General features: G+C 41.1%; 1 protein-coding gene across 1 annotated transcript; it reads left to right on the forward strand.

The window, feature by feature from the left end:
* The first annotated feature begins 3,018 nt into the window (after positions 1 to 3,018).
* Positions 3,019 to 17,518, forward strand: si:dkey-195m11.8 (fidgetin). The gene is made up of 3 exons (XM_018680581.2): positions 3,019 to 3,217; positions 4,040 to 4,273; positions 13,432 to 17,518. Exons 2-3 carry the CDS (start codon positions 4,249 to 4,251, stop codon positions 14,592 to 14,594), a joined length of 1,188 nt encoding a protein of 395 aa, XP_018536097.1. The 5' UTR covers positions 3,019 to 3,217; positions 4,040 to 4,248; the 3' UTR covers positions 14,595 to 17,518.
* The last annotated feature ends 491 nt before the right edge of the window (positions 17,519 to 18,009 follow it).

The following is an 18,009-nucleotide window of genomic DNA, read 5'->3' on the forward strand; positions in this document are numbered from 1 at the left end:
TTTCCTCTTCAAAGTGACTTTGTTCAGTGTAATTCTTCATACTGTATCATTGCACTTTTTGTACTTTGAACAGTTAAAACATCTCATGGACATTCACTGTCTCAGCTGTAGCACCATAACTGGGAATCACTGGGAATGCAGTGTCGTTTAACCTTGAAAAGACATACAGTATTCTGAATGAGACACTGCCTAATTGACATTCTGCACTTGATTAGATGAAAAGACACATGAGGAATTAATGTGTGTATACATACACTTGCTGGTGTGTGTACATTTGTGTGCTTTTCTGCTCCTTATTATTGATTGACTTTAGGAGGTCGATTAGAGTCAATATTATGTTTCCCAGAGAAGACGATTGCAAAAAAAGGAACAGAAACATCAGCATTAGAAATATTAATAGTGTGTTCCTTTTCGCATGTGCTGTAGTATGAGCTTGTCTCCAGTCTCTGTGTTTAAAAGTGCTAATGTACAGCAGGTGGACAAAATAGGTGGAAGCAAGTGTTTCTCAATCAGGAAACAGTGGGTTTGTTGGGGACCACTTTCTACTGTGGATGAATACACGTTTGTTATCCTAGCCAGCATTTATAACAGCAGGATGTTGTTTATTGGACTGACACAGAATAAACTACAGTAGCCATTTCCATTGTAATAAAGGGGCACATCACTTAATGGCACTGTATGGCTCATTTTTGTGTTTTTAATTATTATAGTTAATAGAGCTCATGACAACAATGATAAGAATAAGATACATCAGCGTTTGGATACAGTGTTTGTTAGTTTGATCAATTCATTGTTAGTTTTTTGTCTCTTTGTGAGATTCCTTGACAGCAATAAAAATGTAGCATATCGCCAAACTTATTCTTAAATACAAACACAGTAGTGTGCTGACACTGGCATCGCCTGTGGGAGACAATGCCCACAATATACACGTTTCCTGTGCTTTTTCCAAAGATTTCCTGTTCCTGTTTTGCCCCATCTATGCTGCTCCCTCTGTCTCATAATTCACTCCTCACATCATTTGTGAACATGCTTGTGAGAATTAAATCTGTATTCCGGGGTATTTCACTCTCTAGCCGCAACAGCAGCCCAGTTTTCCACGTTGTGGACTCATTTCCACCATAAACCCCATTCCCTCTTCCGACACACTCGTGCACACATGCACAGGCTATTATCATTTAGTGGGACAGTTCAGTGGAGCAGCAGGTCAGTGCTCAGCTGCTGGAGACAGAATTAGAGTGACAAACAGCTGAGCTTCTCTGGGGTGCTATCATGTGACCTATCCCACCCACAGGGCCAAAGGGACCCAGGGTTAGAGTTACCATGTCCAATTTCTAGCATTGCCGGTCTCTGTGTATGTGTGTGTGTGTGTGGAAATCTGCCTTTTCGTATTCATTCGTGTTACATCCCTTCCTGTGACTGAGTTGTAAAGAAAATTTCTCCTCTCTGTCACCGCCAGTGAACTTGTTCTCCAACCTGCTTATAGCCGCACCTTTCTGTTCGACTGTCATTAACACACACTCTGCCCTTTGTCCCTCTGCTTGTCCCAGTGACCTGCTTATGGCCATGCGGGTACATGCAGCTGTGTCTCTGACATAACAAGAGACCACATCTGGGGGCTTCGACCAGGCAGTGAGAATGTATCAAACAGCCTACCTTACCTATGATGAAAAGAACAGCCCCCGCAGCACATTTAGGATTGTTTAGATGTATTGTTTCCTAGCCTGCAAAATAACAGCGTGGCTTTTTTTCAGTGTCTGTCAGCAAAGCAGGTAAGGGAGAAAGCTGAGTGCTGCACTAGCCATTACTCCTCTGAGTCACCTGATGAAAGCTCTTGCACCAAGCCTGCACCTCCACTGCTATTATTGGCAACAATTTAACTCCTAGTACTCTCAGATAATAGTCCACCAGCAGCTCATAGGAGCATTATCTCCACTCCCAAGGTGTTGTACAGTCTGTGTAAGGAGGAGGGAGGTGAACATATTTGTTACAACTCTGCTTTGTAATTCCAGTGAAGTGATTATGGTCTAATAAACTGAAATTATAGGGGAAAGTTACATTTTGTCCTGTGAACAACCACCTACTGAAACATGGCTTGCACATGTCAAACGTACTTGTGTGTGTGTGGGAGTGTGGAAGCTTGAGACAGGGCCTGGTGTTGAGAGCAGCTCAGGAGTGTGTCCTCCAGGGCCTTGATTGTTTACAGCAGAGTAACATGAGGAGTGGGCCAGCTTGTCCCGCCTACACCATAACTCTAAATGCAGAACCACAGCTGTGTTTCTATGTATGAGGGACTGGGGTTAGAGGAAAAAATAGGGGCTAGAGGGGAAGAAGTTAAATACAAATAAAAAGTGAAATAAAAGCCGCATGAGCACAGATTTTAATGATATTGATAAATTACAGGTGAAGAAATTAACCCACTTTTTAGTCAAAGGTTTGAGGCCAATGTGGAGGTCATTTGCTGCTGCCCATGCATGTGTGCAGGCCAGTGTGTGTGTGTGTGTGTGTGTGTGTGTGTAGAGGGGGGTTGGGATACCACAGGAATTAGGTAATATTGACATGGTTGTTTCAACCCCACCCTCCCGAAAATAAATAAGATCAATGTACCAGATCAATAGAAGTCATTGACAATGACTGAACTTCTCATGTGACCAGTGAAGGAGAAAATTCACTATTTTTCACAAGCATGTGTCCCACATGCTCATTTGTCAGACTGAAGGTCTTACAATCCAAAACATGCATGCGCACATGGAGATAAGATCATACACAAATGCATGCATGCATGCATGCAGAAATTCACACACATACACTGGTGCACACATACACACACATAGAGAGTAGGGGGAAATGGGCTCTTCTCTGACACTGCATGATAGGTCACTTTTTCCCTCTCTCTCCCTTCCTGACAAAATAGTTTTAACAAAAGAGAGGGAGAAGGAGGGGGAGGGGTGGCGTGGTTGGGGGATGGGATGTATGTGCTGCTCTGTTGTCACTGGGCGAGGGAGAGCGAGAGGAGGGGGAGGGAGAAGGGAGCTGGAGGGCGAGCGAGGGTGTGTAGGAGAGAAGGATAGGGTCCCAGAAAAGAGTACAAGCCTCATACACACACTCACAGTCACCCAGTCACACACACATTTACGTCGGCTCCCTCTGTTTTACTTTGCGGAATAGTGGATTACTTTCTAAACTGAGCCAGTCCTCGAGTAGATCCAGGCATGATCAGGTCAGTAACCATTTCCGCACTTGTTGTGAAAGATTGTTTTTGTCTCCTTTCAACAGTAATGACAATGATTCTGCTGCTTCTTGCACATTCCTGTCAGTGCTTTTCAGTGTTCCCTATTCCCTCTTTCTTCTTCCATGTATTTTCCTTCTGTTTACCTCATTGTACGTGCCACAGTTTCTTTTCTTAACACACGTGCATGGCATTCTCATTAGTTTGTCCTCTATATGTCAACCAAGGGGGGTGTTACAAACTCTCCTATTCTACACTCATCCTTCATTTTTTCCCTTGTGTTATATGTTAGACAGGAGAGCTTCCTTTCCCTGCAGTACAAAGTTCTCTTTGCTGTTGTGGCTTGTAGTGTTTGTGTTGAAACACGGGCAGTTTCAAAGAATTAGGGAAACTTGTCTAAGCTGGCCGTGCGGTTTTGTGGTCAGAGGGTAGAAGCCCCCTCTCTGTCAGGGCATTCAGCATTCAAACTCTCCATCGCTCACACACATTCATGTGAGTGTGCTCACATAAACACATGGAAAGACTAAGAAAAGCAAAGGCAAGATCATTCAGAGTACATGAGATCGGTCAGTATTAGTTGCTTTCTGCAAGTATTTCTCAAACGTTACAGTCACGCTTGTCTTTGTAATAGGAATATTGAGTTTAATGTTATAAATGCAAGAAACTAAGCACATTTTTCATTATTTTTGCAATATACAATAATACATTTCTCAAAAATATCCCAGAATCTCACTTTGAGTGACATCAAATATACAACCTAGTTATACTCGTGGTGTCTGTTGCCTCTGACGCTGGCATGTGTGCGTTCTTCAGGTGGCAGTGCGTCAGAGCGGTGTTGAAGTGTGAGATGAACCATGGAGGGGTGCAGGAGGCCAGTCACTAGCCAAGCCAGCAGCCGCACAACCACCACCAGCAGCGGGAGAAGCATTAGCCCAGGGAGGTCCCGGAGCATGCAGCTGGGCCCTCACTAGCACCAAGTGGACCCGGTCCTCTCCTCTTCACCTGGGGGCCAGGGCTGCAGAATGCTCAGTCCTGTCACCCCATACAGTAAGTCTGCCCTGATTTTATTTTCACATGCGTGTACCACTGCCTGTGCTCAGATGATTACAATTATGTGTGGTCATGTCCGATGATGGCTGTGTTTGGCATGCTGTATGTGAATATTGTGACTTGGCTTGGCTTGAGTCTGTTTTCCTGTACAACCTCTTGGCTCCTCTTTTGTCCTGGACTCATCTCCTGTGGTTGTGTAGAGGGAAACGAGGGACTGAATGGGGGGGTGGGGGGTCTCTGGATCTCTGAAAAGTCATGTTGAGAAGGCAGATATGCTAATGGCTTTAACAGCTGAGTCTCTAGGCTTTGCATTGAGGAATTTCACAGAATGTGTTCAGTCTCTGTTTTTCCAGCTCCTCTATGTGAATATTTTACAGTTTGTTTAAACAGACAGTAGGCAAAGCACCATTGTTTGTCCCTTTGGCCAAACATGGACATATTAAAGGAATATGGTGGAGCAGCCTGTGTATCTGTACTGTACTCAGAGCCCATAAGAATAGACTATACATAAGATGTTGATTATAACAACAAAATGCACCATGGTACCCTGAGATTTCTTGGGATACCCTTACTATATCTTAATATGGGGTGAAAATAACTCATGTTTCAATGTAAAAGCATGAGTCATGGATGAATCAGGTTCCTCCTTCAGTATGAACCTAACAACTTAGCAACTTCTTGTGTGTCTTCGTGTTATCACAGTTGACAGTATGTCAACTGATGTTAATGTTAAAGCAGATTAAATCACATAAATCTCACTGACTCAGTTTGTATATATGCTAATAATGAGAGGTTGCTATCCAGGCTGATGAATATGCTTATATTGATTGACTGGGCTATTGATTAGGCCAAGCTTTAACAGGATTACAACGCTAACCTGATTGGAATAATGCAACAGGGATTTACTTGAACATGCATTTTGTATTCCAAAGAGCAACACAAAGGTACAGAGACAAACAACAGACGTCTAAACAAAAAATGTTGGGAGTTTTCGAGGGACAATGAGGGACTTTTCTTAGCAGACGGAAGTTTCAGTAACGTGCGTGTGTCACATTCCTTTTTCAAAAAGACTCACAGTGTCGTGTTAGATTTCTTCCCGCAGAAACATGGACTAAGCACAGTCCTATGCTGGCATTTATGTTTCTTTAACAACCACAGCTGCTTTAATCAGATCTCACAGACTAACAAATTTTTTGTAACACACAAACACAAACAAGTAAACATGCAATCACAATCATCCATATCTAATTATGGGCCATTATAGCTGTTTCTTGGTTGCCAGTTATCCGGGTGAGGCCATTCTGTGAATAAAAGCCAGATCCTTTGTAACCTGGTGTCAACAGCCCCTCATTAGTCCTCAGTCCTATATAGAGGGACACATAAACATCGCCCTCCGCCTTCACACACACATTAGTCCTCCATAGTAATCATGAAAGCTTGTTAAGCAAATTGTGGCACACCTTAGGTCCTCATTAGGTGTTATAGTAAAGAACTGTGGTGCTGGTGGTAAAATGACAGAGAAAGAGCAAAGTGAAGGGCAGATGGAGAGGACATGAGGAGGGACTGGTCAGCTGCAGCCTGATATATGAGTGGACACAATAAGCAAAGAGGGGGCCAGGCCAGCCTCTGCCACATGTGTGTGTGTGTGAGCTAAAGGAGTGGGGGATGGGGAAACTGACCACACAGGGTCGGACACACAGGCCTGTCTTTACTACAGCACAGAGAGTAGGAGGTGTGTGGGGGGGTGGCTCAAAAGAGGAAGACTCTAGGGCAAAATCAGAGAGAAAGAAAGGTGAAAAATAGAATGGGAGGGAGGAATGAAAGGAGGAGCAAAACTATTTAACTTGTTTCTTAGTGGTGCTTAGAGATAAATCTATCTGACTGAATGTGTGTGTTTGAGTAGAAAAGCCATATTCAGTCTCTAATTGCCACTGGATTTAGAGTTAGACATGACTTGTATATGAGCGATGTGTAAAAGTTTGTTCAGATATGGTACAGTTGTTGATTGGCTGACAGTGTGGCCCAGTGGACTGTGCAGGCCTGGGGGAAAGGGGGAAGGGGAGAGAGGAGGGAGAGGGAGGGTTTACTCCTCAGCAGAGTAGATCCTCCTTAATGCACACCATTTTAGACTATAGTCACTGCTTACATAACAATATAACCCTCATTTACTCTGTAAGCAAGGAGGGCAGAGATAGCTGGGTGATATGTATGTGTAGTCCATTGTCCACTGCAGGGGGACTCCTGACACACTCCATGTATATTCATCTCCCATTTCTTCTGTGCTGTGTTCTGTATTGATCTTCTAAGCAGCAGTGTGAACTCTAACTAATACAAATCACCCAGTAATGTGCAAACAGCTGATAGGGTCATTTATCAGCACTGTAAGTAAGCATGTTCTCTCCCTCTCTCTTTTTCTCTCCACTTTCTTCCTCCCTTCCTCTTAGCCTGGGAGTGGACAGTGCGTGTTGAGCGTATGGAGAGGATATGTGCTTTGTAAATAGATCTCAGGTTAGATTCCTGACATTCCAGCAGCCTGACTCATCCTATAGATGACCAAGAGTCCCTCTGCATGTTGGCCAGCTGAAGCTGAACACTGCACCAAAATCACAAAGTAGGAGTGCGAGAGCCTGCATGCGTGTGTGTGTGCGCATCTTGGTGTGTGTCTGTCTGTCCTCAGGAAATGTAAGTCTTTGTTTATTGTGAGTGGAGTAAAAGCACTAACAGAAGGACCTTTGAGAATGGTGATTTTTGTTTCCACTCCCCAGCCAGGCAGCCAGCTCTGATGCTTCACAACCCCCAAATCCCATTCCAGGCAGCCCCTTCCCCCACATGTACTTTCATCTAATTAACCTCTAATTACTCATACTGACCATGCAGTGGACCACGAGTCAAACTGCCCTCCACTGATGCACAGAAAATATCTATGACTTGCATAATGCTGTTTTCTTTAAAGAAAAAAACATGTGGTCAGGTAATACAATATTTTCTGACTACAGCATTGATGATAATACCCACAAAGAAGGAAAGGTTAGAGCACTGAAACCGATTTTAGTGAAGGCTGTTGATGGTTAGACAGAGAGCTGGGATGGTCACACTTAGTCCTTCTCTTTATTGGATCTATCAGGCTGCTGTTTACAAGTGCTGTATTCCCTCCTTTACACAGTGATTCACACACACACTCTCACATATACACACATGTATAATGCATATTTTGCTGTTTGGTGAACCCAGAGGCCATGTACCATCCATGTTTAGGTCTTAATTTTGACAGGAGAGGAAAAGGGGGAGCGTTTATCACAGCAGTTTGATTTTACCTCACCTCCTGCTCTGGTCGCATTTGCTTGTGTTGGGATGATTCATTACACTCACATACAACACACAAGGCTGATTTATACCTTTGCTTTTAAGTATCACTGTAGCTACATTATGGGTGATGTTTCCTCCGGTTCCCAGAGGGAACTGTAGATTACATATGCCTCTGCAAATATGTAACTACATGTATTTAAATGAAGTGGCCATGCAGGCAATATAGATTATAGATAGATTTGCTTGGGATATTCACATTTTGTACCCTCTTATTTCCTCAACACATCCAGTGCTCTCACAAGTCCACCTTCTCTTCTTATGTAATCTTGTTCTTCTCTATATTGCTACATAAATCATCTAATGAAGGCATTTGTAGTGCTAACAATTTCTGAAGAAACTGATGTTGGAGTATGTAAACATGACCTCAATGACTGGCAACAACTGTAGATGTTACAATACCACAAGTTTTAAGGCAGCACTGCAACCACAGTGAAGCATTGACACTGTGGCTGCTCAGGTGACCAATCAGAGCTGTGTCTGTGGAAAAAATTCCTTGTTTTAGTTAGTAACCTTTGGGTATTAAACATAGTTGAAAGGAACAAGCTGAACAGAGACATGAGACTGTTTTACAGTTTACTTTTGTATCACCTACACAAGGTGTCTGCACATGTACAAATGCAAAGGCCATGTTTGGATCGACATCAGAACTGTGTCAGAAAAACAGGACTTTTATTGATTTCACTGAGACAGCCAACCCCCAGCATGTTGTGATCCACATTCAAGTGATTAGTATGATTTTTTAAAATCAAAAATGCAGAAATCATTCCCCTCTTTATAGGGCACTTAAGTTTGAAAACTCTTATTAAGATATTAACAACTCCCGAGGGTACCCAGGAATTAAATGAACAAACATGCATTTACAAAATCCTAAACACCAGTATAAGGGGAAGAAGATAAAAGGGAATAACATGCAACCCCTCAGTGGAAGCAAATTGGTATCCAAATACAGAATAAATAATAAATTGATGGGAAGATTTTAGTGGTGGTCAGAGTTGGATAATTGTTGCGTACAACCTGAGAATGTGAGGAATGTGAACATTAACTAACGTTAACATTACTCGAAATGCTGGCCTGGATTGCAATGAATTACAATATATTACAGTGCTTATTTTAATAAATTCTTAAAATTTACGCTGCAAGATCATTGAAAATTTGAAGTTACAGCATTTTAATCACCTCTGTATGTAATAAACAGAGCCTACACAGGATTGTAAATAACTTATATTTACAGTATAAACTGATTGGTTTCAAAGATTTTACCTCCTTTCATGCATCCATTGTTTTTTCTGTGAGCTTTCCATTAATCTGTGTCCAGTAGCCAAACTGCTGGGGGACAAACCCAGAGGAAACTCTGGTGCTGGCCGACAGTATGATAATCACAATGATTAAGGAAAGCTGCCATAGTACCAAGTCGGCTTAGTGCTCATCTTTGTCTCTTGGTAAGCCAAGCTCAGTTAAGAATGGAGGGGTGTTCCCAAGCCCCAAGCCAACATGAGATGCTAGATAAGGGGTTAGGGGCTCCCTCACTCATCCCTCCTAATACCCAAACCCTGCTCCCTAATATCCTCACTTTAACACAGATGTCTGATGCTACAGCACTCAGGAGCAGTAAAGAGGTTTTAGTCAGTTCAAGAAATTCACATTTCTGGCAAAATGTGACAATCTTATCATAAATTTAATGTTATGAGGAAGTAGTAAAATTAGAACAAAGATCAGATCATGACAGTAACATGACAGAACGTCTGCTATAGGAAATAAAATATGAAGATATCTGAATCCATTAGTTCTTAAGGAGGGCAGTGCTGTTAGGAACTACACTAGATTTCTGCTTTATCATGAGAAGTATGCATATCATTATCATTAAGTAGATCCATGTACTTGTATCCAGAGAGGTGTCTGCCTTTATGTGAGAAATATTTTTTAAACAGCCTTATTCAGTAGCCTTATATTTGTAATGTCTTATTTATATCAAAGAAATATCATCATTTTGTGTTGTTTCACAATAATTATCAAGTAAAGTTTACATTTTTGTTTAACAGTTGAGTCGTCTTGGAACAAAGCTTTCATCTAAGTTGCCGGCTTACTGAAAGGATAAGGAGTAAAACGCGGTGGTGATGCTTCTGTAATTCTCGTCCATGACTGTGAGATTGTCACCAAGCACTGACGCTCCCATAAGCCTTGTGTGCTCTAATCCTTCATTAGTCTGGTTTCCTCAGTCTGGTCCTTAACCCATCCAGACCCACCAGTTCATTCTTCTGTCGTCTGATCTCAGAGTGATCCTGGTCAGTTTTCACATTCCTCCGCTGAATTTCGATGAGGATTCCAAATGCAGTAGATTACTACACTTGAATATGTCTTGGATAGATTATAGACCATCTGGTGAAGACGGGGTGCGAGGAGGAGATTAAAAGCAAAGCGGCAAACGATTGGCTCATGCCAGCAATCAGCATGACCAGTGAGTACCAGTGTGATGACCCTGATTGTGCGTCTGTGTGGGTACATGTACAATGCCCAGATTTTCATGGATGTGTAAAACCTGCCACAAGACTACAAAATTGATTGATTCTTCACATACAGTTATTCACATTAAAGTTAAAAATTTTCAATTTTATTAATGCAACTGCAGAATGATCTCAGCGTGACTGGCTCTGGGAAAAAAATCCATATCATAAACTTTCAATAAGCTTTCAAGTCAAGGCTGTCAGATGATAATTTACTTTCATGTCATGTATTACTCTTTGAACACAGTTGTTTTCCACATCTCATCTACCATCCCATCAAGTGAATACAATCTTCAGTGCACTGTATTTTAAAAAAAAATACATTTTTTTCCTAACAAGATTTTTAGTGAACAAAACTGATTTTCTTGGACAAATAATTTTCACAGATACACTAAGATGGCAGAAAAGGAGATTGTGATTCATTAAAAGTGGTGCTCAGTTTGTAGCCAGAATATTTAAAGCTGAACCTGGTATTTTTTTAAATGTTAAATTTGTATTTCTCTTTAGCCTACAACTGGGGATGTAATGAAGAAGATGAGCTAATGAAGGTACATCTAATCTAATGTTTACCCAGTTCAATTATGGGTATTTTATGTTCATCTATAGTAAATACTCAAAACACTTTCAGGTCAGTCTTACCCATATAGCCCCAAATCACAGATCATAATTTTTCCTCACAGGGTTTTACAATCTGTTCAACATACAGCATCCTCTGTCTTTAAAGCCTTAATTCAGGGGAGGTGAGAAAACTCCACAAAAACACAGAACTCCCACTCTTAGAAAGTGATTGGTAAAAATTGTGGGGAAAAAAGTTTTTTTTCACCAGGTTCTCTACTGCAAAACTAAAATATTATCAAGGTCCCATCAGTTAATATTTAAAACTTGAAAAAAGCTACTTATACTGTGTGTCAGTTGCAGCCTTTTCTTTTTTTATCTTTAATATCAGGTGTTTTCGCTATTATAGCAGAAAATTGCTTGAGTGATATCCATCAAGTGATCATACTGTACCTGTGAGTGTATCTATAGTAACAGGTATATACAACCATAGGTAACAAAATCTAATATCAGACTTGGGTTGTGAATCCATAATTTTACACCTTGTCAGTGTTCTTTCCCAGTCATTGCTGTTTCTTACATTGTTTTTATGTCTATCTGCAGCATGGACAGATTGGGTGACCCTGGGCCCCTGGGCACAGATGGTCTCATACAACCACTTACCTCAGTTTTTGGGTCTCTTATATTGAAATAAATGACTGAGCTATTTGACTGTGCAATGAGAAACGATAATAACAGTTGCTTCACAGCAGACACTGTGGCTTAGGGCCCCCTAACCCTTTAGGCCCCTGGGTTGATGCCCAGTACACCCATTTGGTAATCCAGCCATGATCTGTTGACTTACTGTAAAGTACAATCAATCAACACCCTCTTGTCAGGGTTAAGTCTGATATAATTTTGATTCTAACCTAAGTGTCAAGTTATATGTCATACTGAGTATGCTAAGAATATAATTCTTTCTCCAGTTTGTGCTAGTAATGTTTTTGTGCTCCATATGGGTACCATGATCTGTCAGAATTCCCTGGAGCATAGGGATTTCTCACATCCAGGGTTGAGCTTGTGCCGGTTGAGAGCACTACGATCCCTGGATTGGATGAGCGGGATTATTGGGCTGAAGGATCATTTAATTTAGGGATCAACATGTGGACTGTTTAGAGGCCCATCTGGTGGTCCTGGTGGCCATGTGACACAACCTGACACAATCCACATGTAGACAGTTTCAGACCAGACTGGTGAGTGAGCGAGTGTGTGCAATATCTACCACTGCTACCATTAGTTCCTCCTTTTCCTGGGCAAATAAGTACAACATCTTGATCAGGGTGTTGAATGGAGTTGTGTCAGTATTTGTGCTTGAGTCATTTTTTAAGCACAGACACCAACCATTCATCTTCAGTGTGATAGTTTGCTATTTTTCCATATTTTATATAATTGTACATTCAATATCTTTCGGTTTTGTGCTGTTGGTTGGATAAAACAAGACATTTAAAGAAGTCACCTTGGGCTCCATTGGGAGTTAGTGGGCATTTTCCACTATTTTCCTTCATTTTATTGACATAATGATTAATTTTTTAAAAATACTGTAAGATTAATATTATCACTAATAATAATTGTTGTAACCTTTGTTTTGAATCATAGCTTAGGTCATGAAGCAGTCACAACATGTTTCCAATGATTGCAAGACAAGCATCAATGATATGTCATAATATATGACTAACTGCAATGGGAGGATCATTTTCAAAAAAAGAAACAATGAATAAACATGCTTTATTTATTCAAATAATCATGACAAAAATTTTAATTGTACACAACTGAGATCATATGTAGAGGATAACACAATACAAACACAATATTGGTGCCAGTGTATAAATAGTGTGTCCTACAATATACTGCCATGAATATCATGGTGAAATCGAGGCCTTGGCTTCTTTCTCTGTCCGGTGCTGTTGTAGGGAAGCCCCGGCCTGGGGTCAAGACAGTTTAATAATACTCTGCAATGCCTGGAATGTCAGCCTAATGCCAGTTCAAAAAGACAAGCCCACAACCACTAAACCAGTGGATTACTCTATTTGTGTAAATGTGCATGTATAATCACACATGGCACGTGAAAATCAGACTTTGTCTGCTCAATCGGTACACTTGTAATTGTGTTCATATATGTGTAGATGGTCCATTTTCTGTTTAGAATGGTGAAAAACTACTCTGATCCCCCCTCGACACAGTGGCCCCACCCCCTGTTCCCCCTGTCCAGCAGACCCCTGAGGTTTTGGCCGAATTAGATCACACGCTCAGTGGGGGTGGCTTTGTGGACTAAGAGACTCACAGAGAGACAACAATGGCCCCAATGTGAGAGAGGCAAAGGGAGAGGGCAGCGCGCAGGCTGATAGAGGCTTATCGCCGTGGAGACTGGGCTAGGGGCTATGTTGGCGGCTTCACATAAAGATCAGAACAGTTGTCCCCTGCTTGGATGAAACTGTGTAGAAGAGCACTGGCTAAGCACTGACATGATTCTGGAAAAGGGTCAGCGTGCCAAGGTGATTATGAGGACAAATATTCATGAAGCTGTACTTTTAGCTCGCTTGTGAGTTTTGGAAGAAAGAGGTAGCAAAATACCTTGAATGGGGTGCACAGTCTTTACTTGGTCAAAACAAATTCTGCAGTTATGTAATTTTAAACATTTGGTACATGATGTCATAGTTATGTGGACTAATTCTGCTCTGGTCTTGTTTCTTGTAGGTCTGTTGAAGATGCACTGGTCTCCGGAGCACGCTGCCCCCTTATCTCAGTGGCCTGAGCAGCACCTAGATGTCACCTCTACCACCTCGCCCCCTTCTGCCCACAAACATGACCCCTATGCTTCAGCTGCTCGCCGCAGCTATGCCCCTGCAGGTTACCCTTGGGCCAGTGATGACATATCAGCCCTTACTGCTTCTTCTCTGCTTAAACGCTATGCTGAGAAGTACTCAGGCCTGGAGCTGTCCTATGAACGCCCTGCTACAGGGGCCTACTCAGAGCCTGGAACTTTCCTGAAAACTGAAACTGAGCCCTGGGTTCTGGGTCAGGGTGTCGAGTGTTACCCTGGACTAGAGGCATTAACTGGCACCAAGGTGGGTTCTGCCTCTGTGGGCATCCCAGCCACAGGAAGTGTAACAGTAGTGAGCAGTAATTTGGCTTCCGAGCCAAGTTACAGTGGTGCTGGCTCCTGCAGCGCTCCGTCATCTCAAGAATACCCTCCTGCCTACAACAGCACCTACCTGTCCTCAGGATACTGTCCTCAGCCCAGTGCAGCACTTCCCCCTTTGCAGGCCACACCCACTCTAGTGCCCAGCTATAGTGCTAGCACTCCTGTCTACAACTACCCTCCAGGGTGCTACCCCCAAACCAGCCTGTCCTCTGGATACAGCCACCCCAGTGCCTCCTACCTGCCCTCTGGGATTAGTGCCCCAACTCCTCTGGCCCCTAGGCCCACCATGGTGGGGGGGGGTTACAGCTATGCATCTCACAGCCTTGGAGGGAGCTCTGAGACAGGGGTGCCGCTGAAACGCAAGGCCTTTGAGATGGCAGAGGAAGGACAGGAGGGAGCAGAAGTGGAGGGATCACGCTACAGAAAGTATGGCAATGGTCATGGAAACAGTCATAGCAAAAGCCATGGCAATGGGCATGGCAATGGGCATGGCAACGGCTATGATATGAGTGGGTCGACCTCAGATCCACAGGCCTACAAACCTGGAAAGCCCCTGATGTCTCCCTCTTATGGTGGAGCAGGGGACTACAGCCCACCATCACGCCTGGCAGTGGAGAGTGTATCAGGGGAGCACAACTTTCCTCAGCAGCAGAGAATGTCTATGAAGATACCTGCATCGCACACACGATCTGAGGACCCTGCTGGAGGCCGCTGATGGTCTGCATTTGAGAGGATTTCCTCATTCTTTGAAACCAACCAGGGTTCTTAATCCAGACAGATTGGGGGAATAACATTGGATTTGTCAATGAAAGGTTTAATTTCACTAGCAAACACAAGAGGGCATAAGTCTGGTGTTTCTTGTGCATCTAACATTTTCATTATACATGTTTTTCCAAAGATTTACAAGAACTTTTTGCCCTGTAAGGTTGAGGTAAGTCTTAGGGGTGAGGTTGAAGCATTCTCTACATAGATAGCATTAAGACAGTCTAAATGTATGAGTGTCTGTTTCTCTCAGGATCCTATTTATTTCCTTTCTGCTACTGTGGCAACATCACTGCAGTGTTGCTGATATAGAAGTTGGTGTAATTATTTGTGGCCACTATGTATGTAAAAAGGCCTTTGACTGCAATATGTTCTACCACACCACAGAAATCAGTACTGACCAAAAAGTAAGAAGAGCAATAACTGAAATGGTGAGATTGCCATACTACTTCAGCACAATCACTTCTACTTTACACAGCTCACTCCAAGGCTCAGTGTGTCACTTGGCTTTGACAAATGAATGTTTTCCCTGCTTTTTGCTTTTCCCTATTCTTCTCTTTTTTTTTTCAGTTTCCTTAACCCTTTTTTCTCTCACCCTTTATCTAATCTCTGTCCTGGAGCCCTGCCTCCTACTCTCAACCTTTTTCATTGCTGAACAACTTTTGTCTTTGTCCAGTTTATACATACCAAGCTGCTTATCAAATGATTACATGATAGTAAACATGAAGCCGCCCTTTAAGTTGTTTTGACATTAAAAAAGAGTGGGGAACTAATCTAAGATTTTATGTTCATTTTAAAATGTATTTAGCTTTCACACATGACAATATACAGAGAATATACAGAACATCTTCAAAGCTTGTTGTTTACGTGCAAATTTCTGCTAATCCTAAAAGAAACATGTATATTTTCTAAAGAATCTGTGAAGAATAATACCTGGTCCAACTTATACCTTGTCTTTAATGTTTAAAATATTACAAACCCACATACTTACCTACAAAACAACCAAAAAACAAATAATCATGCTTATGTTTGCATACTGCTAAATTTCACTCAGAACAAACTGTTTAAAACCTGTTTGGATGCACAGCCCAGACTGGGAGGCATGTGGGTTGAAGTACAGGATATATGCTTCTGAGTGAGTGCCTCTAACAATTTTTGTTCAACTTTACATTCTTTATGAAGATCTACCTGCTTGTCTTCTAGGATTTACTTTACTTTTTTTTTTTTTTTAAATATGCATTCTCTTTACCTTTGCCTCTCAAAAGGATGATTTATAGTCATGTTATTGAATACTCAGGAAGAATATTGTTACCTCAGAATGATAAAATAAGAATGTATGTTATTACCTTAGGGTGTTTGTAAGGAGCTTTATGGAGCAAGATGAAAACGGAGTCATGGCTTTGTTTAAGAGCAAAAGATACTCTGAACACTTCAGGGAAACAATTAATTTACAAGGCCTTTGATACTAACAGTAGAAAATACACACACACACATACACACACACATGCATGCATGCACATGATCACACTGCTTCTTAGCTCTGGGGAAATAAAACTTGAGGTTTTTATACCAAGGCCTGAAATGTTGAATGTAATTCAGATATTTTTTTTAAAAGGACAATACATGCCATAATGTACATCAATGATGTTTTTAGATATATGAAACATATTTTCTTCATGTATAGATGTAATTCTCTCATAGGTTTTGGTGGAGAGATGAATGACATGTTAAGTGTTAGTGTAGTTAGCAGTGGGGAAATGGTTTTGTGGACAAAAAGTCAAAAGTCAAAACAAAGCACTCCTGATAGACAACATTTGACATATCAAGACATACACATACTACAGTATATGCTCCATAATAGGTATGTTTATTAAATGTCTTAATAAAATGTCCAATTTCCATTTCACGTGTCAGTATTTTAAAACCGCTCAGCAGCGTGTCACCAGTCAGTCAGCTTGAATTTAGCTTTAATATGAATTGACACCATGAAGAAGGGAGAAGTTAAACAAAGGATGTGCACTGTCAGAAAATATTTAGTCACAACCCTAAAACTTTTTTTTCATCAAGTTGTAGCTTTTGCTGCTCCACTATTTCATAAATTGTGCCATACAAGTATTTTGTGCAAAAATTAAGTCATTTGGGAGTTGTAACCAAACCAAACTCCCCAAAACATGCCCACTGAGTGAATCCCCTTTAATAGTAAGAGTTAGGCTGTTATACAACTTAGTCTGAAATTCAGTGTGATGAAAAAGTATTTTATTACCTCTTTTGGAAATATAAGCACATTCATAAAGTAACTTACTCAGAATGTGGTTGAGTGTGAAACTGATTTGCTTAAGATTATGCAGAAGAAAAAAATAAAAAAGTTGTTAAACATATAATGATGTATTCCTACCCCCAAATTTTAAAAGTATCTAAGCGCTTAGCTACAACAATTGAATGCTCTTCAATACCACACAAAGAATGTGCCCTACATACTGCGACAGACAACAGTATTTGCTGTTTCTTGGTGTTACTCTGATTCATTGAATTAAGTCAAAGTTGAATTTGTCCAACAGATCAAAAATGGGATTTTGGTTGTCATCTTTGTAATTCAGTTGTACTTTTGTTGTATCTTGTACATTCTCTGAAACCATTTCTACCTCATTTTGAAGACATTGTACATGGAAATATTTATTTCATGTCATTTCACATGCCAGTTTAAGGAGCAGTGTTTCTAATTCTTGACCTGTTATAGTCTACCTCACTACAGACTGTTGTGTCATGGAAATGAAGATATACCAAAAAACACCTGACTTTGGCTTTTTGTCAGTGAAATTCAAGAATGTGTGAGTGTCCTCATCTTTCACTGAAATATACAATGGCAAGACCCTAACATTTGTTGCACTGCTGGTGTTTTCTCCTTACAAATATACTGACCAGGTCCAACTTCATATTGCAGCACAATAGTGACATATTGCTCCTGTGAATTAAATGAGTGTCCACCCCAAGAAAACATAGCTCTTTGTCTGCTTCACCTAATATTGCAACATCAGCATACCACACAGCTGTTTTCAACACCCTCTAACTTCTTGTGAATCAGTGGTTTTTGATGCTAACTTCAACTCTTGGCACTGATTTATTTTACTAAGCCATATATTCATGACAATTTCCTAATCACTTCAGGGGAAGTTTCCTCGAAAGAACCATGTAATCTGGCACTAATTATATTAACATGGTACACTTCCAATTTATCCATTCAAATTAATTAACTTCTTTTAGTCTTAAGTAAAAAGTAAAGCTTTTAGTAGTAAATAATGAAGTGTATATTTTTACTCCAATTTCTTTATTTCAAGGAAATTCTTCTGGAAATCAGCAACTGCCTAAAC

Source organism: Lates calcarifer, linkage group LG12 (genome assembly GCF_001640805.2).
Source record: "Lates calcarifer isolate ASB-BC8 linkage group LG12, TLL_Latcal_v3, whole genome shotgun sequence".
NCBI lineage: Eukaryota > Metazoa > Chordata > Actinopteri > Centropomidae > Lates > Lates calcarifer.

Excerpts from the sequence above, each read along its gene's own strand:
- si:dkey-195m11.8 (XM_018680581.2), top strand. The coding sequence starts at position 4,249 with ATGCTCAGTCCTGTCACCCCATACA. Across the intron at positions 4,274-13,431 it reads CAGTCCTGTCACCCCATACA|GTCTGTTGAAGATGCACTGG; the intron begins GTAAGTCTGCCC and ends TGTTTCTTGTAG.